At 52.6% G+C, this 24,483-nt stretch overlaps 1 protein-coding gene across 4 annotated transcripts; it reads left to right on the top strand.

Annotated features, from left to right (window-relative positions):
• The first annotated feature begins 100 nt into the window (after nt 1-100).
• HSF1 (heat shock transcription factor 1) lies at nt 101-23,593 on the top strand. Of its 4 annotated transcripts, none has more exons than XM_027063613.2 (14): nt 101-400; nt 18,057-18,165; nt 18,497-18,633; nt 18,996-19,120; nt 20,285-20,360; nt 20,434-20,495; nt 20,640-20,736; nt 20,842-20,978; nt 21,064-21,339; nt 21,733-21,813; nt 22,662-22,767; nt 22,839-22,904; nt 22,993-23,062; nt 23,144-23,593. In XM_027063613.2, exons 1-14 carry the CDS (start codon nt 284-286, stop codon nt 23,347-23,349), a joined length of 1,665 nt encoding a protein of 554 aa, XP_026919414.1. In that variant the 5' UTR covers nt 101-283; the 3' UTR covers nt 23,350-23,593. The 4 variants fall into 4 exon arrangements, with proteins under 4 accessions (XP_026919414.1, XP_026919412.1, XP_026919415.1 ...); XM_027063611.2 differs by having other exon boundaries at nt 18,054-18,165; XM_027063614.2 differs by lacking the exon at nt 21,733-21,813 and having other exon boundaries at nt 18,054-18,165.
• Nucleotides 23,594-24,483: the final 890 nt, after the last annotated feature.

The following is a 24,483-nucleotide window of genomic DNA, read 5'->3' as shown; positions in this document are numbered from 1 at the left end:
TTGGTGGGGCGGGGCGGGGCCAGCGGGCGCAGGCGCGCGGCGGCAGGAACGCGCGGGCCTGGGGCGGGGCCGGCGTGCGCGCGCCGGGGTGACGCGGGCGGGCGGCGCCGGCGGGAACGCGCCCGTCGCAAGATGGCGGCGGCCATGCTAGGCCGCGGGGCTGTGTGTGCGCAGCGGACGGCGGCGGTGGCGCTGCCCCGGCGGCAGGCGCGGCGGCGGCGTTAGCCCGGCCCTCGGCCCCATTTCGCGGTCGTCACCACCGCCTCTCCCCGCCTTGCACGGTATGGACCTGCCCGTGGGCCCCGGCGCGGCGGGGCCCAGCAACGTCCCGGCCTTCCTGACCAAGCTGTGGACCCTCGTGAGCGACCCAGACACCGACGCGCTTATCTGCTGGAGCCCGGTGAGGGGGTGGGGCGAGTCCCCGTGAGGGGTGGGATGTGGGGTCGGGAGCTCAGGGTCAGGGTTCGGAGGAAAACGTGCGGGGCCCGCTCCTTGTCGGCCCCTGCCGCGCCAAGCGTCCCTGGGCTGGGGAGGAAGGGCCTCTTCTTTGGTCTTTCGCTAAGTGTTGAACAATCGCGGAAGTGTGTCTGTCCTTAGAACAGTACCCAATCTCGCTGGCGAACAGTCAGCCTAGGTGATCCTCTGAATCTTCTCAAATGAGTTTCCAGGGTGGTGTGGTCGGCAGCTATTTGGAGAAAATTAGGACGTGGCGCGTGAATTGGAGGGCGTTGCTCTAGTGCGAAAGGAAAGGGAGCGAAAACAGAAAGTAAAACGTCATAAAGTTCAGATTGATCTTGAACCCATGTCCAGAGATAGTAGAGTTGGGCTTTCCTAGAGCAGCTTTGATTTTCATTCTTCACAGGACGAGTTTATTCAAGTCCTTGTCTCCAGTTGCCTGGCAGCAGGCTTGTTTACATGGTTTGACCCTGCAAGACCGGACGACTCCGGTTTTGCAGAGGTAAATCAGAGAGTGTGTATGGAGTTGAAGCTCAGAATCTGCTGTTCCCATCCGAGCTGTGATGTCGTGTCTGGGAAGGCCAGAGCCATACCCCAGGCTGGCAAATGGGTGACCTGAAGAAAGGCCACTCTGGTCATGCAGAGCCTATGGGTGCCCCCAAATACGCTTTGACCTCCTGAGGGCCAAAACGCTGGCTTTCTCAGACTTTGTTAAGTACTTCTCCTTCATGCTCTTAGGCCATTAGGAATGAAGAAATGTTTAGCTTGAAGCTAGCCCCTAGCTGGAGGCCAAGTTCTCTCTTGGGCGGTCTGTTTGCTCAAGTTTGCTGCCTGAAGACTGGGAATAAAGAAACTAGATATCATGCAGCATTCTTTTGGGAGACGCTTTGTGTTGGTTTCAGTGACATGCCTGTGTGGGCACTCTCCATTTCTCAGTGCACTGCCTGTTTACTCTGATGACAGACTGGAGTCCCGAAGAGGGGCAGCATGCTTTCCCAAAGGCTGCCGTGTTAGTGCCATCCACTCGTTCCAGACCTTGCATTTTTCTAACCCAAGGGAGTGGGCTCATATTTCTGTCTTCTTTTATCTTCCTTCTTCCTCTTTTTCCTTCCCCTAACTCCCAGGACACACTCTTAACCCAGACCAGGGAGGGGCATCAGAAATGCTCTGGAATATTCCAAGCCTAATCCTACTAGGGTGATCCACCCCACCTGCTAGGGTGCCCCTTAATCTGCTCTCTTTTTCTGCTTAGAGATTGTGAGGCGAGTGGGTGAAGTGTCACCAGCGTACTCTCCAGGACCCACAGCCTGTGTTCTGGGCAAGGCCTTTGAACAGGAATGGTCAGGCCTGTGACAGCCTTCACTTAGAGTGGCTGCACCACCCGTGAACCCCAGGCAGGGGGATGGGGAACCAGCTGGAGCACAAGTATTTGATCCTTCCTGGTTTGTATGCAGGTCAAGCAGGACATAGTGGTAAGGGCTGGCACCAGCAGTGAATATAGAAATCACAACAGTAGCTCAGCAGTGGAAGGAAGCCCTTTTCCAGGCTGTGCAGGGGGCTGTTGAGCTGCCTGGCTCAGAGACAGGAGATGGTCCTATACCTGTGGCCTCTGTCAAAAAAGTTCACACAGGGCCTTCAGCAGACTTATGGCCCGGAGTCTGGCTCTCAGAGGCCTTGGAAAGCTCTGATGTCTTTGCTTTTGGTGTTTTTTCCTTTGTGTTGGAAGTTTTCTCTCAGTTCTACCAAGAGAGACTCACCACATTTGACCTAAGGGACAAGGGGCAGTCAGAGGATTGGTGTTTGACTCTCAAAGGTGAATAAGGTGGGGGAAGCAGTTCATCCCCAGAAACCCTGGCCAGTGGGGCCAGGTCCGAAGAGCGTTGGGCTTTTTTATTATTATTATTTTTTTAAATTAACATCCAAATTAGTTAGCATATAGTGCAACAATGATTTCAGGGGTTAGGTTCCTTAATGCCCCTTACCCATTTAGCCCATCCCCCCTCCCACAATCCCTCCAGTAACCCTCAGTTTGTTCACCATATTTATGAGTCTTCTGTTTTGTCCTCCTTCCTGTTTTAATGTTATTTTTGTTTCCCTTCCCTTATGTTCATCTGTTTTGTCTCTTAAACTCTTCATGAGTGAAGTCACATGATATTTGCCTTTCTCTGACTAATTTCACTTAGCATAATAACTTCCTGTTCCATCCACATAGTTGCAAATGGCAAGATTTCATTCCTTTTGATGGCCGAGTAATACTCCATTGTATATATATACCACGTCTTTATCCGTTTATGCATCGATGGACATTTGGGCTCTTTCCATACTTTGGCTATTGGTGATAGTGCTGCTGTAAACATGGGGGTGCATGTGTCCCTTCGAAACAGCACACCTGTATCCCTTGGATAAATGCCTAGTAGTGCAATTGCTGGGTCGTAAGGTAGTTCTATTTTTAGTTTTTTGAGGAAACCTCCGTACTGTTTTCCAGAGTGGCTGCACAAGCTTGCATTCCCAGAGCGTTGGGCTTCTTGTGCCCAGCCTGAAGGACAGACCAATAGGTCACTGCCCCCAGACAGTCGTGTTGGCTTACTCACTCTCAGATCCTCATACAGTTAAAGACACCCTGGGCACGGCATCTCAGCGGGTCCTTAGAGGTCCCACAAGACCCTGCAGCTCCTGCTGCTGTAGGGACGGACTCGGTGAGCATGAGTGTAGCCTGTGGGTGTGCCCCAGCGCTTCTGACCAGCAGCCTGTGCTGTTCCCCTTACCACCCACATCCACTGGGACTCTCTGTGAATTGGGCCTGTCTGGCCTAGGGATCAGGCCTGGGTGAGGCTGGGAGGTGCTTGACGGCACAGTTTAAGGAGGCACTTTTTCTTAGGGCCACGTGGAGGAGGCCCTGGTGGGGGGGGGCTCCTTAAATTTTGGCCTTTGGCGCCTCTCTGGCCCCACCCTGGTACCGGTCTGCTCTGTGCAATTCTCTTTTCTTTGGGAGCAGGAATGAACCTAATAGGATTGTGTGGAGGTGGAGGCCTAGGAACTGGAGGTCGCCAAGGCCAGGCCTGTCCCAGATGGCCCTTGAAGTGCCAGCGGTCGGAGGCTCACTCTGGAGGGGCTGGGTCTCTGGGTGGAGAGTCCTAGGCACAGCACTTCTGTAGTTAGGTCATCAGCTCCCTGTGAGACTACTTGAACGGGTCTGCGTGCAACCCGTACACTCAGAGCTGGCCATGGAACATTTCCAGAGCTCCCATGACTGGCAGGAACACTCCTCCTCTCCTGGCATTGAGAGCCAGGTGAGGCCTGCTGAGCTCGTTCTCAGACAGCCGGCAGGACCGGGCAGGCCCTCTGGATCTTGCCCTCGGGGATCTGTCAGTTGAGCCAAAATGCTGAAGGAGCACCCCGGGTTAGTGCTCCCCAGTGGCAGGCTGGGAGGCACATGGCAGGGCCCGGAGGCTCCCAGGGCCTCCCTGAACCCAGACGGCTGCAGGACCAGCTGCCAAGAGCAGCACAGGTGTGCTTGTCCAGTCCTTGCCTGCAGCGTGAGGCTAAACTGAGCCTTTTTGTATCTGTTCTCCATCCACAGCCATGCAAGAAGGTGACAAATGGCTATTTCGTAGAGAAGAAAACTGAGTCTCAAAGACATTAGGAAACTTAGCAAAGAAAGCTGGGGATTGGTTAAACTGAACCTGAAGGCCACCGTCTTCCCGGTGATGGCCAGCTGTTGCTCTCTGACTGCCTTCTCCCGGCGCTCCACACTTCAAGACGCCGGCCCACCCTCACCTGCTTTCTTAGTTAGACCCTAGCTATGCTTGGACTGACCTGTGCTGCAGGCGTTCACAGGCAGAATTGTATTTTGGATTTTTACCTGAGAGTTCCCCTTGCTTCTTCTGTAGACATAAACATATACATGGACAGACAGATGGACGAGACCGGCAGAGACCTATAAACGACAGGCTCTACATGGTGGCCTCCTGCGTCTGTTTCCTCCTGGCCCCCGCCCCGGGGTGGGGAGGGGGGAGGGGCCCAGGGCGGGGCTTCTCAGAAGGGGGCTGGAAATCTGGGCCGTTGACGGTCTCCTTGAGGAGAAGGTAGATGTCCAGGGTGTAGCCGTGTGCGCCTGACTCCTCAGGACCCGTGTGTGCTCAGAACTCTTTATTAAAGGACCAGGGAGGGGGCAGTGGAACCTGCAGGACCCACCCTGGGAGGTGCAAAGAGCTCCCGTCGTGTATCACCGGGGACTGAGCCAGGGTCCTCGCGCTCCATACACCCCGGGGCTTCCAGCTCTGGCTGCGGGATTCTCTCCAGCTCTGGAAGGAGGCTGTGAAACGAGGAAAGCTGCCCTCAAATGCTTCCCAGTCCTGGTAGCACAGCAGCCAGCACCACCGACTCTTCCTTTCTTGACCCTGAAAGCTGTCAGAGTGAGCAGAGTCACTAACCTGCACGTGCTCGATGGTCTGGAGGTGTGAGTCCAGGGGCCAGTGGCCAGAGGGCCAAGGATTAGGAGGGATGTATTGGTGCCTGTGTTGCAGGCACTAATAAAGTGAACTTGAGCAGAAACCAGAAAAGGACGTGATGGTGCAGATGGTCTCACACTCAGATAAGGACACAGCCAGGGTAGAGGACGGGTCCTCAGTGGCTCTCCCTTTCTGGACCAGCCTCACGCCCCCTGACACCTCACTCTACACCCGGATTTCTCTGCTTCTGTGGCCACGTTGGCTCCAGCCATACTCTCACTGCCTCTAATGCCCGTGTTCCTGGAACCCAGAGAGTAGTCGGCCAGCCACATTCAGAACGGAGCACATCGTGTAGACTGGTCTTTGGATTGACTTTTGAGGAACAAAAACGGGGGACTAAGGTGTCCTGGGGCAGATACTTGAAAAATGCAGTGGTATTCCCTCATGGAATACAGTGGTTGTTAACCCTTTGGGGTCGTGGAGCCCTTGGAGAAAATACTCAAAGACAGAGACCCTGTCTGTAAAAACATACATCCCTGCAGAATTTTGGATTCATTTTAGGTTGTTCCCAGGGCCATCAAAAATAAGACCAGAGGCTCCAAATTTAGTCAGACTTGGCAGTTACCAAGAAGTGCCTCTTGGGGCACCCGACCTGCTCAGTGCATGGAGCATGCAACTGTTGGATCTTGAGGTCGTGAATTCAAGCCCCATGCTGGGTGTAGAGTTTTGTGGGTCGTTGTTATTTATATACTTATTTATTTACTTACTTACTTACTTACTCATTTATTTATCAAGAGCCCATGAATGCTGAGGAGAGGGGCAGAGGGGGAGAAAGAATCCTAAGCAGGCTCCACACTCCGTGTGGAGCCCAACATGGGGCTCAATCCCACGACCATGGGATCATGACCTGAGTCAAAACCAAGAGTCAGATGCTCAACCGACTGGCTATCCAGGAGCCCCCAGAGTTTACTTTTTTTTTAAAAAATGCATTTCAGGGTGAGGGCATTGGTTACCAGCAAGCAGATGGGCACTCACTTCTCCCTGTTCCTTCCATATTTCTAATCAGAGGCCTTTTTAGGAAAAGCTAAGATCACCTCCAGGATTCCCTGGAGGCAGCAGAGAAGGCGGGGCCTTGAACCACGAGGCAGGGAGAGAGAACATCGGGTTCTGTGATGGATTCACCAGGAGACATCTGAAACTCCTGATGGCCCTTCAGGTAGGGCTTATAGGACACGTTCAATGTGGGCTTAACCCTTAAACAGTGTTCAGGATTGGAAAACAAGGACAGGTGAGCCACACAGGTTCCAGTCTTTCTACCTAGAGGCAGTTTTCAAACTCCAGCACAGAAAGGGGAAACTTAACAGCCCAGACTTTGGAGAAACTGAGGCATCTAGAATTTGCAAGGTGTGGTACCAGAGAAGGGAGCTGGACTAAGAAAGAGCTCCAGGAGTCTGCACATGAGCCCCTTCAGGTCTTCAGCAGAGTTCTGGTTCACCCATCCACAGGAGGAGACCTATGAAGCCAGCCTGAGAACCTTCTAGGGAAGGAACAGTCACTGAGGAGAGCTCAGACAGGGCCATGAGTTACCTGAATTCTCACAGCCAGAGCAGAGGAACCATGTTGAACACGTAGAGCGTTCAACAAGGACCAGAAGACCTACAAGTTGGAGGTGGGACTGAATTAAGAAAGGCTGCCCCAAATGCAATGTAATCGAGTGTAAAGACAAGCCTTGAAAGGATCAGGCTGATCCACACGAAACACTCTCAGGAGGAATACCACAAAACCCAGATGCAACGTAAAGACCCCCGTGTCCAGGGCCCAGTCAGAACTAACAGATGAGCCAATGGGCGTGAGAGTGCACCCTGTGACAAAGAAGGGGAGTCATAGCTGTGTTCCCAGGGGTGATGGGAACTAGCCAACAAAGACCTTAAAGCAATTGTAAAGTATTGAGTGCTCAAAGAAGCAAAGCAAAACCATGAAGACAGTGGAAGAGAGAGAGAGAGAGAGAGAGAGAGAGAGAGAGAAAGAAGCAAATAAAATGGCAATGGAAAAGTCTATCGTGCAGAATTCCACATTATTTGTGTAGACACTCCCTCCAGGGAGGTGACACATATCTCCCCACCTGTACCTGTGGCCTACACATAGTGACTTCCAAGAAGCACCGAGTGGGAAAGGGTGGGGGGTAAACTACAGTGGAGACCCCCAACAGACATGGCCTCATGTAAGTGTCCAGCCGTGGTGTGATGACAAAGGCACTTAACCTCTGTGGTCTTCCTCTCCAGAACCTTCTGTAACCCCAACTAACCTCATAACTGTGAGGAAAAGACACAGGACAAATCCAAATTGAGGGAAATTCTACAAAATACTGGACCGGTACTCCTCAAAACTGTCAAGGTCATGAGAAACCAGAAAAGTCAAAGAGACTGTCATAGCCAAGAGGAACGTAAGGAGACGTAACAACAAAGTGTGGTGTAATCTCAGGTGAAGTTCTGGGACAGAAGGATAGTAGGTAAAAACTAAGGAGATCTGAATAAGATCCAGACTTTATTTAGTAAATAATAAAGTGCAGGTATCCCACTTTTTTTTGAGAGAGAGTTCATTTTACGCTATTTCACTTTTATAACAAAAGACCTACGTTACTATCTGTTTTCACTAACTGAAAGAAATCTGAAGAGGAGTTTCATTTTTACAAAAAAAGGCAAAAGCAAAAATAGCATCCAGCATTGATTTTGCAGCGAGCTGTTACAGAGGCAGCGTGCGCTCCAAGCAGCAGGGGTGGCCGCGCCAAGCTCCTTGCTCAGGAACTGTGTTCAGATCTCGCATCAAGCTGCTAGAGCTAGTGCTCTGTGTCCGTGAGCGTTTGTGGTTCATCTCTGCTTCGTTTGTGCATCTGTTTGCAAGATGTGTTCTTAGGTATCAGAAAAGCTGAAGAGAGGTGATTTTTTGGGTCTGGGAATACTCTAAATTTTTCCATGTCAATTAACAGTAATTCTTGGCTTTGTGAATGTTGACATAGGAACGCCGTACTTCCGGGCAGCATGGGAAACCTGCATATTGATTCTTTCCTTGTGACAACAGTGTTAACACTGTTAACAACGGCGTGAGGGCTGTGTGAGAGCTCTGTACTGTCTTCCCAAGTTTTCTGTAAATCTCAAGTTACTCTTAAAAAAACGAAAATTAAAAAAGAAGCTATTCTAAAATTCAAAGCTTTTTTTTTTATACGTCACTACTGGGGATTAATAGCGGATTAGATTCTGCAGAAGAAAAGATCACTGAACGAAAGTAAGCATAGATGCTGTCCATGGTGATGTACAGGGAAAAACAAGACTGGAAATAGTGAGCAGAAGCAGAGCCTCACGGGGATGATATCGCATAGCCTGACACACAAGTGGAGTTCCAGAGTAACGGGAGAGGGAATGCTTAGACATAGTTGTCCAAATCTTTGGAAAGCTGTGAACCCACAGATCCAAAACTTAATAAGAATTCCTAAGGAGGATAAGCACACACAAAAAACAAACGAACAAAAAGACCCAGGGCATATCACTAACAAATTACTGAAAACCGATGAAGAAAAAATCGTAAAAGCAGCCAGAAAAAGAAAGAATTGCACAGAGAGGGACCCAGACCAGAACAACACTGACTCAGCACCTGTGAGATGCGAGGCCAGAAGGGAGCTCTGTGGATGAAGTCTGGTCGGCATTCAGAACCCACTGTAACTCACCGCATCAGCGGACAAAGAGAAGAAAACCCGCACGACACCTTAATGGTGGCAGGGGAAACATTGGACAAACTCAACACTCACTTTGTGATAAAAGCTTAGCAAACTGGGAAGGGCATTTCCACAGCCTAATAGGAAGCGGCTATGAAAACCTACAGCTGACATTGTACTTAACCCTGAAAAAGCAGGTGCTTCTGCCACTCCTCTTCAACGATGTGTGTGACACCCTGGTCGGGTAGTCTGGCAGATATAAGTAAATAAAAGACCGAAAAGTTGGAAGGTAGGACATAAAACTGGCTCTGTTTATAGAAAACATTGTAATTTACTTAGAAAGTCCCAAGAAATCTACAAAAAAAAAAGAAAATACCAAAGTGATTAGAACTAGTAAATGAGTTTGGTGAGGTCACAGGATTCAAGGTTGATGTAAAAAAACCAATTCTATTTCTGTATACTAGCAATGAACCCTTGAAAATGGAAATATTTAACAATAGCATTAAAAAAACACAAAATACTTACTGGCCGTATTATCTCTTGCCGTGTAACCAGTTGTCTCCAAACCTAACTGCTTTAAACAGCAAACGTCTCACAGTTTCTGAGAGTCACGAGCTGATTCTGACGCGAGGTCTCTCACGAGACTGCAGGCACTTCGAGGCTCAGCTGCAAAGAGAGACCCACTTCTAAGTTCGCTCAAGTGCGTGGTGGCAAGTGGCTTCCATTCCTCACCACAGGAGCCCCTCAGCCTGCTCCCTCGGCCTGTCAGCCTGCTGCTCCCGGAGCAAGGGATCCAGTGTGGCCTTTGTAATGTGTTCTCGGATACATGTCACCTGTTAAATGCTGGTGGTCACCAAGAACAACCCAGCCACAGCACAGGAGAAGGCAGCACAAGGTGTGAGCCCCCAGAGGCAGGGATCATTGGGGGCTGCCTGTAGACCAGTTACCACGGGTGTGGACCTTGTAAACCATGTATAAAATTTGTGCACGGAAAGCTATAGAACACTGCTGAGAAAAATTAAAGAGGATCTAAGTAAATGGAGAGAAATGCCATGGTCATAAACAGAAGACCCGGTGTTGGTAAAATGAAAACAGATTTCACACAATCCCAGTAAAATCTCGGCAGACATTTTTGTAAATGTTGGTAAAGTGATCCCTACTAGAGTTTATATGAAAAAGCAAAGCCAAACATTCTCAACAGAGAATAGACAGACAGTTTTTTTAAGTTTGTTTATTCACTTTGGTGGGGGGGGGGGGGCGGGGAGAGAACAAACAAAAGTGGGGGAGGGACAGGGAGAGACAGGGAGAGGGAATCCCAAGCAGGCTCTGCACTGTCAGCACAAAGCCCAATGTGAGGCTCGAACCCTCAAATGGTGAGAGATCATGACCCAAGCCAAAGTTGGCCACTTAACCAAATGAACCACCCGGGCACCCCTTCAGACATTTTTTTAAAGGAGAACAATTGGAATGCTCACACAAATTGATTTCACAATTTACTATAAAGCTGTAATAATCGGCACTGAGTGAAACTGTCATAACTGTAAACATATAAACAGAACAACTAGAGAATCCAGAAAGAGACCCACCCATTTAAAGTTCATTGATTTTTGACAAAGGTGCCGTTGCAATTCTATAGGAATAGTCTTTTCCACACGTGGTGCTGGAATAATTGGGCGCCCGTAAACACAGATGTGAGCTCGCCATGTGCCTCACACCGTGTACAAACACTGACTGAAATGAATCAGACTGAAATGTAAAAGCTAAGACTAGAAAACTTCTAGAAGGAAAAAACCTGAATGACTCAGTTGGTTAAGCGTCCAACTTCAGCTTAGGTCATGTCATAATCTCCTGGTTGGTGAGTTCGAGCCCCACGTCCAGCTCTGTGCTAACAACTCGAAGCCTGGAGCCTGCTCCAGATTCCGTGTCCCCCTTGCTCTCTGCCCCTCCCCTGTTCGCACTCTGTCTCTCTCTCTCTCTCTCTCAAAAGTAAATAAACATTAAAAAAAAGAAAAGACCCAAATGCAAATGTTTATGGCACTTTTATTCACAAGAGCCAAAAATAGGACACGACCCACAGGTCAGCCTGCTGGGGAGTGGCCGGACAAGCGGCGGCGCCCCCCGCAGGGAGCTCCACTCAGCACTGAAGAGGAGTGAACAGCTTTCCGGGAGACTCTGTGGCCGAACCTTGAAAGCATTCTGTGGTGCTAAGTGCAAGGCACCAAGCACAAAAGGCTGCATACTCTGTGATTTCATTTATGTGATATTCTGGCAAAGGCAAATCCAGGGGAGCAAAGATGAGGTCAGTGGTTGCCTGGGGTGGGGGTTGACCACAGAGGGGCATAAGGATAATTTCGGGGGTGATGGAAATGTCTTCAGTTCTCGCATGTGGTGGTAAACAATTGTATGTCAAAAGTGGATCAAGCTATTCATTTTAAATTATAAACTTGATGTAATTGTATCTTCCCATTTGAGAAATGTGGGGTGGGGGGGTGTCCCTGGTGGCCAGTTATGTAGAGATACCTAGTCAGCAAGAGTGTAACTCAGCAAACACTTTGTCCTGGGGACGAGACAAGACACGGTCTACATCATGCGCATGGATGATAGACGTAGCCTGGGAGCGCCTCCGTCAAGACTGAGAGAGAGTGTGCAGCCCCAGAAGGAGCAGTCTTTTCTTCCATCTTCCATCCGAGGGGGACTCCATCTCCTGTCCCACAGATGTCCCCCAGCAGTCCACCAAATGCCCGCTCCCTGAAAATGTGAGAGCACCTAACGCAGTGCTCAGAGGCAAGTTATACAATTAAGTGATCCCATTAGAAAATAAGAATGGCTTCTAAGCTTCCACCTTAAGAAAGTAGAAAAAAAAGCAAAGTAAACCCAAAGCAAGCATAAGGAAGGAAATGAGAAAGATAACAGAAGAAGTCACTGAAACCGAAAATGGTAAAACAGTAAAATAAATTAATTCAAAAACTGATCCTCTGAAAAGATAAAAATTGGTAACTTGTAGCATGACTGACAGAGAGACAAGACCTGAATTGCCAATATCAGGAACAAAGAGGATATGTGTCACGGCAGACCCCTCTGACGGTATGAGGGTAATAAGGAAGTGCTTTGAGCAGCTGTATGCATGTGCATTTGGCAACGTGGATAAAAATGGACCAATTCCCTTAAAGCCATAAAGTGTCAAAACTTGCCCAAGGTGAAATGGATAACCTTAACGGTCCTAACTCTATTAAAGAAGTTGAATTCCTAGTCATAAACCTCCTAAAAAGAAAAGTCCAGGCCTAAATGATTTTACTGCCAAATTTCAACATTTGAAGAAGAAATAACACCAATTATACACAACTTTCTCCAGAAAACCAAAGGAGGGAACACTTTGCAGCTCATTTTGTGAGGCAAGCATTACCTTGGTATCAAACACGGGCACCTGGGGGCACCTGGGTGGCTCATTTGGTTAAGCAACGGACTTCAGCTCAGGTCATGATTTCATGGTTCGTGGATTCAAGCCCCACAACTTTGGCTCAGGTCATGATCTCACAGTTTGTGGGTTGGAGCCACCCCACCCCCGACCGGCTCTGACGACAGCTCAGAGCCTGGTGCCTGCTAAGGATTCTGTGTCTCCCTCTCTCTCTGCCCCTTCCCTGCTCATACTCTGTCTCTCTCTGTCTCAAAAATACATAAACCTTAAAACACACACAGGGGTACCTGCTGGCTCAGTTGGAAGATCACGTGACTTTTGATATCAGGGTTATGAGTTTGAGCCCCATGTTTGGTATAGAAGTTATTTAAAAATAAACTTTTTTAAAACTTAGACAAAAATAGTCTAAGAAAACTAAGAACCAGCATTTTTCATAATGTTTTCTGTAAAATGTAAGCAAATCTAGCAATATATAAAAAGAGTGATGTCACAACACAAGGAACTTATTCCAGAAATGGAAGGGTGGTCCAGGATTTTAAAATTAAGTCAGTGTAATCCACTGTGTTAACAACGTAAAGAAGAAAAGCCACATGATCATATTATTTGCAGAAAAAATATTTGACAAATTTGATGTTCATTTATAAAAAAAAAAAAAACCAAAAAACAAAAAACTCAGGAAACTGAGAATAGTGGGGAACATACTCAGCCCGATAACAAAAAAAGGATCTACACCTAACATCATACTTAATGTTAGGAGAGACTGAATGCTTTTCCCTTAAGATAGAACAAGGTACAATTCTATTTTCACCAGTTCTAATTAGCATTGTACTGGAAGTCCTATCTAGTAATTGAAGACAAGAAAAAGAAGTTAAAAGAATATATATTGGAGAGCAAGAAATAAAACTGACCTTATTTATAGATGGCATGATTGTCCACAGAAAAATCTCAAGAAATCTATAAAAATACTCCTAAAACTAAAGAATTGAGTTTTGCAGGGTCACTAGATACCAGGTCAACATACAAAAATCAATTGCATTTCTAACGAACAATAGGAAATTGATGTGTTTTGTTTTTTAATATCATTTACAGTTGCTCCAAAAGACTACTGGGGAGCCTGGGTGGCTCAGTCGGTTAAGCAGATGATTTTGGCTCTGGTCATGATCTCATGGCTCGGGAGTTCAAGCCCCACATCAGGCTGTGTGCTGAGAGCTTGGAGCCTGGAGCCTGCTTTGGATTCTGTGTCTGCCTCCGTCTCTCTGCCTCTCACACTGCCCCCCCTCAAAAATCAGCATTTTTAAATTTTTTTAAAAGATGAGAACTTAAATACAAGCATAGTAAAACATGCAGGGATCTGTATACCAAAACTATAGGATTATAAAAACACTTATTTTTGTTTTTACATTTATTTTTGAGAGAGTGAGACAAAGTGAGAGTGGGGGAGGGGCAGAGAGAGAGGGAGACACAGGATCCGAAGCAGGCTCCAGACTGAGCTGTCAGCACTGAGCCCAATGCAGGGCTCGAACCCACAGACCGTGAGTTCATGACCTGAGCTGAAGTTGGACGCTCAACTGACTGAGCCACCCAGGCGCCCCTATAAAAACGCTTACGAAACAGAGCAGAGTTGACCTCAGGAATGGCATACCATGTCTATTGATTTTTGGAAGCAAATTTGGGAAGTTTTCAGGCCTTATTTCTTTTAGTATTTGTTCTGGTCCTTCTTTCCTGTAACGAAATGTACTCCATTTACACGTACGCTGAGGCAGTTAAAGTTTTGGGTTTTGTTTTGTTTTGTTTTGTTTTGTTTTGTTTTTTTGAGACTCCTTTCATTTTTCTTTACTCTGTTTTCTCTCTGTCCTTCTGCTTTCATCATCTCTACCAATCCATTTTCAAATTTGTTGATTTCTTTGTTCTGCCAGTTCACATCTGCTGCTGAGTCTTTCTAGTAAATTCCTCATTTTGGTTATTGTACTGTTGGGCTCTGGAATTTTCATCTGACTCTGCTTTACAAGCCCTGTCTCTTTGTTGCGATTCTGTCTTTGGCAAGGCACTGTCACCTCATCTTTAAACATAGAGGTGATGTTTGCTTCGAAGTCTTGAGGAAACTTTACACCTTGTCCCTCTCACGCTCCGTTTCTGTTGGCTTTTTCTCCTTTCCCTTGTGCACAGGTCACACTTTGCTGCTTCTTTTCGTGTCTCATAATTTTATTGAAAAAGTATATTTTAGGTAATGTAGTACTTCTGGATGACCACCCCACCCACCACCCACCTCCCCCCCACGCTTGTTTTTGTTTTGTGCTGGTTTGTTTTGTGACTTAGCTGGGTTATTTTAGTGAAGACTGTATTCTCTTTGACCTCAGTGTTAACTCTACTGCCTCCCAGGGTATTACACCCAGACTTTAGGCTCTAATTACTGCCTGATTGTGGTGGTGTTTTTTGACGGTGCCTCAGGGCACAAATTGTTGAGCGGTCTAACCCAATTAAATTCAACCAGTGGTAGTGTTGAAGGCCTGTCTTTGAGGTTTGTTCTGACTCTGGGAGGGCTGTGAGCTGCCTCTCTCCTGTAGAACAGGCTGGGCCTGGTTGAGCTGGTTACTCTGAACCAAGAGGTGCCGTTGTTTTCAAGAGCAGCCTTACGCTTGAACTTCCTTACTTTTTGTTTCAAATAAAGTGAGTTCCCTTGGGGAGCCCCTTCAGAGCTCTCTTTCCTTCTGACTGCCTCTCTCCCGAGAAAATCTCACAGTTCATGGGATTGAGCCCCGTGTCAGGCTCTGTGCTGGCAGTGCAGGGCGTGCTTGGGGTTCTCTGTCTCCCTCTCTGCCCCTCCACCACTTGCACAAGCACACTGTGTCAAAAATAAGTAAACTTTTAAAAAGAAAAAAATAGGGGTGCCTGGGTGGCCCAGTTGGTTAAGCATCCGACTTCGGCTCAGGTCATGATCTCACAGTTTGTGAGTTCAAGCCCCGCGTCGGGCTCTGTGCTGACAGCTCAGACCCTGGAGCCTACTTCGGATTCTGTGCCTCTTTCTCTCTCTGCCCCTTGCCCACTCATTCTCTCTCTCTCTCTTTCTCTCTCTCTCTCTCTCTCTCTGTCTCAAAATAAATTTAAAAACATTAAAAATTTTAAAAAAGAAAAAGAAAAAAAAAAGCTTTGTTTCACTTGGGAGTGGTTCAGTAGATCTCACACTTGAATCCCAGAAATGGAAATTGCTCCTTTTCTTTTTTTTAAACTTTTTTTATGTTTGTTTATTTTTCAGACACCCCCCCCCCCCCACACACACACAGCATGAGTGGGGCAGGGGCAGAAAGAGGAGACAGAATCCGAAGCAGGCTCTGAGCCTGGAGCTCTGAGTCAGATGCTTAACTGACTGAGCCACCCAGGCGCCCCTGCTCCTTACTTTTCAAAGCGAGGCTTTGCTGGATATACAATTCTTGGTTGACCGTTTTTTTTCCTTTCAGCCCCTTTACTTTTTTTTTTAAGTTTATTTATTTTGAGAGAGAGAGCAAGAGCGGGGCAGGGGTAGAGAAAGAAAGACTCCCAAGCAGGCTCTGCACTGCCAGCATGGGGCCTGACACAGGGCTTGATCCCATGAACCATGAGGTGATGATCCGAGCTGAAACCAAGAGTTAGACATGTAACTGACAGAGCCCCCCCCCCCCAGGTGCCCCTCCTTTTGGCCCCTTTAAATGTAATCCTATTGCCTTGTGGCCTCCGTGGATTCTGATGAGAAATCAGTTTTAATCTTTTTTTTTTTTTTTTTTAATGGAGTTTGTTTAGCTTCCTGGACGTTTTTTATCAAACTTAGGAAATTTCAGGCCATTATTCCTTCAGCTATTCTTTCTGTCCTTTTCTCTCCTGGGACTTCCATTGGGCATAAGTTGGTGCAATTATATTTTTTAATTCAGATTTGGTTCATTTTTATCTTTATTGGTATTCTTCATTCCGCAAGATGTTCTCATGCTTTCCTTTATTTCTTTAGCTGCCATTTCATTTCATTCTTTGAACAAATTTGAAATTGTTGACTTAAAGTCCTTGTCTAGTAAATCCAACTTACAAGTTTCATTAGGGATGGTTTCAATTGATTGCTTTTTTTCCCTAGTGTATAGGCCATGTCTTGTTTCTTTGCAGGTTTCATACTTTTTCATTGGAAACTGGACTTTGAATTAATATAATGTGGTATGTGTTAGGTTCTGAATATCAGATTCTCTCTCCTCCCCAGATTTGTTGCTGTTGCTATTTCTTGTAGTTGCTGGTATTCGTTTGTTTAGTGACTTTTCTGAACGAATTCTGGATGACTTATGGTCTTTGTTGTTCGTGACCACTGAAGTCTGCTTGGCTAGCTTAGTAGTGAGCTAGTCAAGGGAACAGAAATTTCCCTTGCCTCCTGGAACCAATAAATGTCCTGTTCTTTGCCGGGGGACCCCGTGTAGGTGTTGGGGGATTTATTGCATTCGGCACACAGCCCAGGTAGGTGGCGCCTCTGCTTTGTCCTCTGCTTCCTGCTTGTGCAGAGCCTCCAAGTCAGCCAGAGGTGCGCGCCTGGGGCCACGTCAGGTCTTCCCTGATTGTCCACACAGCCCTACACATGCATGTGACTTCCGGATGCCCAGGAATGTTTTGGAGCTTTTCAAAACCCCTCTCGAGGTCTCATTCCCTAGCTCTTCCTTTTGAGGTTTTCTAGCTAGCCTGTTTTTTGCCCTGTTATCCTCTGTCTGAAGCAACCACAAAGTTTTGAAATCCTCTTTTGATGTCATCAACAAACATCCCTAAGGAAAAGGCTTTTTGTACTGGGAGAGCTTTGGGTCAAATCAAGCAAAGACAGCTTTACAAGTGGAAGCTCCCAGGGAGCTGACTGGTCCGAGAGTAATTCTCTGGGAATGGGGCTACAGGAGGGGAAGCGGGAACAGGGCAAGTCAAAATACCACAAAGCTCACTGATCTTACTGCAGGAGAATCATTTTTCTTGAATAAAGGCTTCCCATGTTGCTGTTGATTTTCAGAGTTCTGAAAAAGCACACTGTAACGTTTTGGCTGGTTTTCTTACTGCTTCTTTGGAGGAGAAGACTTTTCAGAGGCCCTTTCTCCACCTTCTCCACCCCTTCACATGCTTATATCTGGGTTCATTTTCACATGCACGCACGTGTGTGGACACACAAGGCTCTAGCTTTCACCTACCACCAGGGTTCCCCTGGCTTCTCTCTCTCCTTACCTTCAGCCCCTTCTTCGATGGGGGAAGCCATGCCCAGTGTCCCTGGCGGACTCAAGGGTAGCATGTCCTGTCACCCCCCACCCCCTCCTCCCCTCACCACTCTCTGGCCCTATTCCAGGACCCTGCCCCACACCCCAAGGCCCTTCCAGCAGAGGCTGGCCTCGCCAACCTTCCTGGTAGCTTCTGGATTGAGGTCAGAAAGAAGATGGGGGTGACTGGTGCCTCAGCCGATTGAGCATCTGACTCATGGTTTCGGCTCAGGTTCGTGGGTTCGAGACCCGTGTCAGGCCCTGCGCTGACAGTGCGGAGCCTGCTTGGGATTCTCTCTCTTCCCCTCCCCCACTCACCCCCTTTTTTCTCTCTCTCTCAAAAATAAATAAAAATTTTAAAAATGTGTGTTTTTAAAAAATGAGGGGATAGAAGATGAGTAATGCAGTGACTGTTTCACAACCTCTTTTTCCCGCCTCAGATGCCGAAAGAAGAACGAGGTTGCATTTCTGAATACAACTGTGTGTTTTCCTCCCATTTTCTTGGCTGCCTCACCTTGGGGTCTTGGTTGTTCCTGGGGGAAATCTGATTAAAGCAAAAACAAGGTCCCCTAAAGACTGGGCGTGAGGTGCCGCGTGTTTCAGGCAACTTCTGGAGCCCCGGGGCAGGGCTTCCTGGCTGCGATGAGGTCCCCTCATCTCTCTGGCTGTGTGGCTTCTGTCACCCAGTCCCGGGCCTCCAGCAGGGCACACGCAGGAGCAGAGGGACTGGGCACATCTGGGGACTTGTGCCTCGTGGGCTGCGTGTGACTCTGCCGCGTGCCTCCCAGCAGAGCGGGAACAGCTTCCACGTGTTCGACCAGGGCCAGTTTGCCAAGGAGGTGCTGCCCAAGTACTTCAAGCACAACAATATGGCCAGCTTCGTGCGGCAGCTCAACATGTGTGAGTACCCTGCTATCTGGGCGTGTGGGGCGGGGCATGATGCAGAGCCTGGCGCATCTGGGGGGCCTGCGGCCAGGGCGCCTCTTCCCAGGGGAGCAGAGTCTCAGGGAAGAGTCTCTGAAGTCCCAGCCAGACACAGGCACACACGCTGGTGAGGGCTTGTCGTCTGGGGTATGGGGTCTCCCTTAGACCAAGACCACCCAGCTGCCGCAGGCAGTGGTTGTGACCAGAGCCGTGCCAGGCATTGCCCTCCTCCCGGACCCCTCCCTTTGTCCCTCGGTGGGGCGGTGCCCGGCCCTGAGGCAGAGCTGCTCCACCCCGTCATGTGCAGACGGCTTCCGGAAGGTGGTCCACATTGAGCAGGGTGGCCTGGTCAAGCCAGAGAGGGACGACACTGAGTTCCAGCACCCGTGCTTCCTGCGTGGCCAGGAGCAGCTCCTTGAGAACATCAAGAGGAAAGTGACCAGCGTGAGTAGTCTGCCTCCCTTTCTCTGCCTCCTCAGACCTTCCTCCAGACTATGAGAGGGAGCAGCGGCTACTTGCTGTCCTGCTGGACCTACGACTGCTAAGGGCAGTCAGCTGCTGGCCTGGCCGCCCTGAGCCCTCCTCCTGATGGGCCCTCTCCTCCCTGCTTGTCCATCTGGGACTCCCCTTGGCCGTTCCCCCATCAGCCACCACATTGAAGGCCCCTCTCCAGACTGCCAGCCCAGCCCCTTGGCCCTTCTGCGGCATCCCAGGCCCTCCCCTCTTCCCCCGGCGGCGGGGAGGGGTGGGCATCTCAGTAACTGTTTCCCCGTCCCCCCCCCCCCCCGCCTCCACCGGGGTTCCAGGTATCCACCCTGAAGAATGAGGACATAAAGATCCGCCAAGACAGTGTCACCAAGTTGCTGACTGACGTCCAGCTCATGAAGGGGAAGCAGGAGAGCATGGACTCCAAACTCCTGGCCATGAAGCAGTAGGTTCCACGCGGCACGTGCAGGGGGGCGCCTAGCAGGGGACGTGGTGGGACGAGGGGACCCGTGGGAGGCAGCCTGAGGAAAGAGCAGACAGGAGAGGTGCAGGCCTGGGAACTGGCCACCCCTCCGGGGGCCCCTTCCCACCAGCCCTGCCTCCTGCAGTCTAAGACAGGGACGCTCCAGGCTTCTCCCAAGCGCAGAATTACATTTGGACTTGTGCGCGCGCCTTGGGAGACAGGGTCTAACCCAGTTCCCGCCCCAACGGGCAGAGCTGGGCTCCTGGCACCTGCCTCCCCTTTCGGCGCCCCACGCTGTGTCCCGAGTGTGCGCTCCACAGGCCGGGGTGGCTGGTCTTCACCGCCCCCACACGCCAACGCACCCGCTGGCCCCCACTGCCGCCGGGGCACGTTTGGCCACCAGTAACCGGCCCTGTGCTCCCCTCCTCAACCAGGACCCCTAACAGGGCTGGCCTGGGCCGCCTCCTATGCACTTGGGGGCCCCGGGGACCTCAGGAACCGCAGCCTAGGGTGGCTGTCCTCAGCTTGGTGTGGCCCGAAAGCCTCTCAGGGGGCAGGTCCTCATGACCCCCAAGTCCTGGAAGAGGCTCCTGGGCTCTCTCTCCACGTTTGGGGCTGGCAGAAGCCTCTGGCTATAGGACATCTGGGTGTGGGGCCAGGTGAAGTTGGGCTCCCAGGACGTGGGTGCCTTGCAGGTCGAGGCCAAGAGGGGCAATTCCATGTCAGTAAGACACTTGGGGGCCCATCAGAAGGGCCAGGCTGCTCACAGCCCTGCTCACCCAGACCTAGTGACATAGGACGGGCATAGGACAGCTGCCATATGCTGCTCTGTACCCCTGGCCTTCCCTCCTCTCCTCAGGTTTAGGTGGGGCAGAGATGGCTCAGAGGGACGGTGGGGGGGGTGGGGGGGGGGCGACACTCAAGGGTGTCCAGGAGGTCTCAGGACCCTGGGGTCCACCCAACACACCCAGTCCTGTGCTCTGCCCCCGCCCCCACAACTGACACACCCCTGCGTGTCCTCCCTGGCGGTCTGCCCCCAGCCCTGTTACCGCCGCACCCCAGACCCCACCCCTGCCCAGGGTGGGATGGGGGGCGGGGTTCTGTGGAGGGCCCCCAGCACTGCTGACCACGCCCACTGTGTTACAGCGAGAACGAGGCCCTGTGGCGGGAAGTGGCCAGCCTGCGGCAGAAGCACGCCCAGCAGCAGAAAGTCGTCAACAAGGTGTGCGGCGGGCCTAGGGGGAGCCTGGCGGGCCCCTCGCAGGGCCAGGCTAACTGTGCCCTTCTGCCCGCAGCTCATCCAGTTCCTCATCTCACTGGTGCAGTCCAACCGGATCCTGGGGGTGAAGAGAAAGATGTGAGGCACAGGGGGTGGCCGTCCCCAGCACGGGGCCCAGGGCCACCCTGTCTCCCCCTGGCTGAGGCCCGGGTGGCCCTGAGGTCTCAGGGAGGCACCTAAGCCCACCCCTTACCGCCCCCCACCCCCCCCCCCCCCTTGCAGCCCCCTGATGCTGAACGACAGCAGTGCGGCACATTCCATGCCCAAGTACGGCCGCCAATACTCCCTGGAGCACATCCATGGCTCGGGCCCCTACTCGGTGAGCGCCGGGCGCGGCAGGAGCCGGGCGCGGCAGGACTGGCCTGGGCGGGGGCAGGCACGTGCTGCAGCGCCTGCCACACAGGTCACCTCCCTTTGATGGCAGGCTCCCTCCCCGGCCTACAGCAGCTCCAGCCTCTACTCCCCAGACACCGTCGCCAATTCCGGACCCATCATCTCCGACATCACCGAGCTGGCCCCCGGCAGCCCTTTGGCCTCCCCAGGCGGAAGCATAGATGAGAGGTGGGGGCCACGTCACCCAACCGTCAGGAGAAGGGTGGGCCCACAGAGGCGGCAGCTGCTGACGTGTGTGTCCCCCGACGTGCAGGCCAGTGTCCAGCAGCCCCCTGGTACGCGTCAAGGAGGAGCCCCCGAGTCCTCCTCGGAGCCCCCGGGTGGAGGAGGCCAGTCCTGGACATCCGTCCTCTGTTGTGGAGATACCCCTGTCCCCGACCGCCCTCATTGACTCCATCCTGCGGGAAAGCGAGCCTGCCCCTGCCGCCCCGGCCACACCCCTCACGGATGCGGGGGGCCGTCGCCCCTCACCCCCGCCCCCACCTGCCTCGGCCCCTGAGAAGTGCCTCAGCGTAGCCTGCCTGGACAAGTGAGTGCCGCCCCACCCGCCTCCGCCGCAGCCTCAGGAAGCACGTCTGGGCCTCTAGCTAGCGCTGTCCTGGAGGGCTGGTGTGGGGCGGTCGTCAGGCTGTGGGCGCAGGGGCGCCGGGGGGTGAGCCAGCAGACCTGGCCCTGAGCTCAGAGCCCGTTGTCCCACATCCCCAGGGCCTCAGGAGCCAAGGGTGTGCAGCCTTGCAGGTCTGTCGCACCTGCTTTCTGAGCCGCTCTGGCCGCTGCTGTCACCCCTTCCTGCGACAGGCCACTGCATCTGTCCTGCCCAGCAGAGGGCTTGCCCCAGAGGCCAGGCAAGCAAGGGCGGGGGGCACGGAGTCCACCTGGCCCCCACCTGCAATCGGGGGGCTCTTGTCTTTGTATCTTGCAGTTTGGCTCGCGCTCCACAGATGTCTGGGGTCGCCCGCCTCTTCCCCTGCCCCTCCTCTCTTCATGGCCGAGTCCAGCCAGGGTTAGCGCCGTCCCCACTGGGGAGGGAGGAGGGCTCCGCCAGAGCTCAGGCCCCTCCCCAGCTTCGGACCAGACCCTGGCCTGGCCATGAGCACTTGGCCCTGCCTGGTGAACGGGCATCCCGGGCCCTGTGCAGCAGGGAGCAGCCCCCCCACCCCAGGCTCTGGGGCCCAAGCCAGTGCCCCAGCTCACTGACCGACAGAGATGGGCCTCCCCGCCTGGCACTGCCACTGGTGCAGCCAGGCTCCTGGCTTCCGTGCTGACTGGCTTCCTCTCAGGTTGGGGCAGGGCCCTGTGGACACCTCCCAGAGCCAGCCTGGCCACCTGTCCAACGGCACAGGTCCACCAGGTGGCCCAGGGCCTTCTCGGCCACAGCCTCCAGACCCAGGTCTCTTTCCCGGCATGCACCAGAGTAGAGACCAGCCCTCCATACCCTGCCCGCAGCTCCCTCTCCCCATCCCTGCTGTCTTCCAACGTAGAGACAAGACCTTGCCGAGCCTGAACACCGCCCCCAGCCCATCCTGAGCCCCCCTGTCATTTTGGCTCAGCCATTTAGTGCTGTCAGAGGCCTTACTTGGTCTCACAGTGACAGGACCAGCTGGCACAGCCTGAGCCGCTCTCGCCCCAGTGACCAAGCACCCTGGCCCTTTCCCACACACGTTCCCACCCCAGGCCCACACCAGGTGTGCGATGGGGCCCCACCTCGGAGGGCTTCCCGTGAGCCCAAGCGGGGTGGGGGTATAGCTGAGGACAGCCCCTCTCTGTCTGGTGGGTGTGATCACCAGCAGGAGGGCACCTGGCTGGGGGTGCCTAGGGCTCCACTTTACCTGCCCTCCTCATTCTGGCTAGGACCGAGCTCAGTGACCACTTGGACGCCATGGACTCCAATCTGGACAACCTGCAGACCATGCTGACAAGCCACGGCTTCAGTGTGGACACGAGCGCCCTGCTGGACGTGAGTGCCTCCCTACCCCCACCCTGCTCACAGCTCACGGGCGCAGCCTGACCGCCCTCCCTTCCCTGCAGCTGTTCAGCCCCTCAGTGACAGTGCCCGACATGAGCCTGCCCGACCTTGACAGCAGCCTGGCCAGCGTGCGTAGGCGGGGTGGGGGGGGGGGCGGGGGGGCGGGGGGCGGGCAGGGAGCAGGAACCTTCACTCTGCCCCCTCCTGCCCTGGCAGATCCAGGAGCTCCTCTCTCCCCAGGAGCCCCCCAGGCCCCTTGAGGCAGAGAACAGCAGCCCTGACTCAGGTGAGCCAAGCCCTGAGCCCCTGCCCTGCCCCAGCCTGGTGTCCCCACCCGCCAGTGCCCTGACCCAGCCCCCACCCTCAGGGAAGCAGCTGGTGCACTACACGGCGCAACCCCTGTTCTTGGTGGACCCGGGCTCCGTGGATATGGGAAGCAGCGACCTGCCCGTGCTCTTCGAGCTGGGGGAGGGTTCCTACTTCTCGGAGGGGGACGACTACGCAGATGACCCCACCATCTCCCTGCTGACGGGCTCTGAACCCCCCAAAGCCAAGGACCCCACTGTCTCCTAGAGGCCCCAGGGCGAAGGCTGGGCGTGGAGCCTGCTCAGCAGCGAGGGCCCCAGCCCTGTGTGCCGTGGCAGCTCGAGGCCTTACAGCCACGCTTGGACTGCCCCTCGCTGTGGCCGTTCCCAGGCAGGATTGTATTTTGGATTTTTACATGAGAGTTCCCCTTGCCCCTTCAGTAGAGAGAAACACATACATGGACAGACAGACGGACGAGACCGGCAGAGACCTATAAACGACAGGCTCTACATGATGGCCTCCTGCGTCTGTTTCCTCCTGCCACCACCCCCCCCCCCTGGGGGGGGGGGAGGGCCCCAGGGCGGGGGTTCTCAGAAGGGGGCTGGAAGTCTGAGCCGTGATGGTCTCCTCAGAGAGAAGGTAGATGTCCAGGGCATAGCCGTGTGCACCTGACTCCACAGGACCCGTGTGTGCTCAGAATTCTTTATTAAAGGACGAGGGAGGGGGTGGTGGGACAGACCCACAGGAATGCCCTGCCCAAGGCCTCCCCACATGGGACCAGGTGGGGCACGGACAGACAGGCAGGTTGTGCACATCTTCTTGGCAGAGGCACCCCGTTTTTCATGCGTTCACAAGGCACTGGGCTGGTTTTTGGGGGGAAGGGTTGGGTGCCGAGGGGTGGGGAGGTGACAGGCCAGAGCAGCCTGCCTGATGATCTGTGCCCCCAGGAGTTCACTCCCTGCTCACCGCCCTCAGCAGGGGCCAGGGAGACACTGCCTCCACCCTGGGATCCAAAAAGGAACCCCTCCCCACCCCCCCCGAAGGGAGCCTTCCCCATCCCCCATCCCCACCGTGGCAACTCCACTATAGCCAAAGGGAAGGAGGATGTGGAATTGAACAGGTGCTGGGTGGGGCAGGGGCAGCACAGGTCTTGAGGCGGCCGCCCAGACACCTCCTGAAGACCCCTGTCTTATCAGGCCACATCTGTGAGTCAGGGCACATCTGACCCAACAGGGCCTTGGGGTTTCCAGTACAGAGAAGGGGCAGGCCTCAGGCCAACAGCACCCAGGAGATGCAGAGAGCTGGTGTTAAAGCATCTCCACGGATGCGTGTGCTCATGAGGGAGACCCAGGTCAAGGCTTGGGCCAGGCCACCTGCCTCCTCCAAGAGGCAAGAGTCCCC

This window comes from Acinonyx jubatus, chromosome F2 (genome assembly GCF_027475565.1).
Source record: "Acinonyx jubatus isolate Ajub_Pintada_27869175 chromosome F2, VMU_Ajub_asm_v1.0, whole genome shotgun sequence".
In the NCBI taxonomy this organism is placed as follows: domain Eukaryota; kingdom Metazoa; phylum Chordata; class Mammalia; order Carnivora; family Felidae; genus Acinonyx; species Acinonyx jubatus.
Note: the sequence above shows the minus strand (reverse complement) of the source record. Positions and strands in the feature narration are given on the sequence as shown.

What these genes read in the sequence shown, in the direction of transcription:
- HSF1 (XM_027063611.2), top strand. Translation starts at nt 284, where the DNA reads ATGGACCTGCCCGTGGGCCCCGGCGCGGCGGGGCCCAGCAACGTCCCG. An exon ending in GGCGGAAGCATAGATGAGAG is followed by an intron (nt 20,979 to 21,063) that starts GTGGGGGCCACG and finishes CCCGACGTGCAG; the next exon opens with GCCAGTGTCCAGCAGCCCCC. An exon ending in TTGACAGCAGCCTGGCCAGC is followed by an intron (nt 22,905 to 22,992) that starts GTGCGTAGGCGG and finishes CTGCCCTGGCAG; the next exon opens with ATCCAGGAGCTCCTCTCTCC.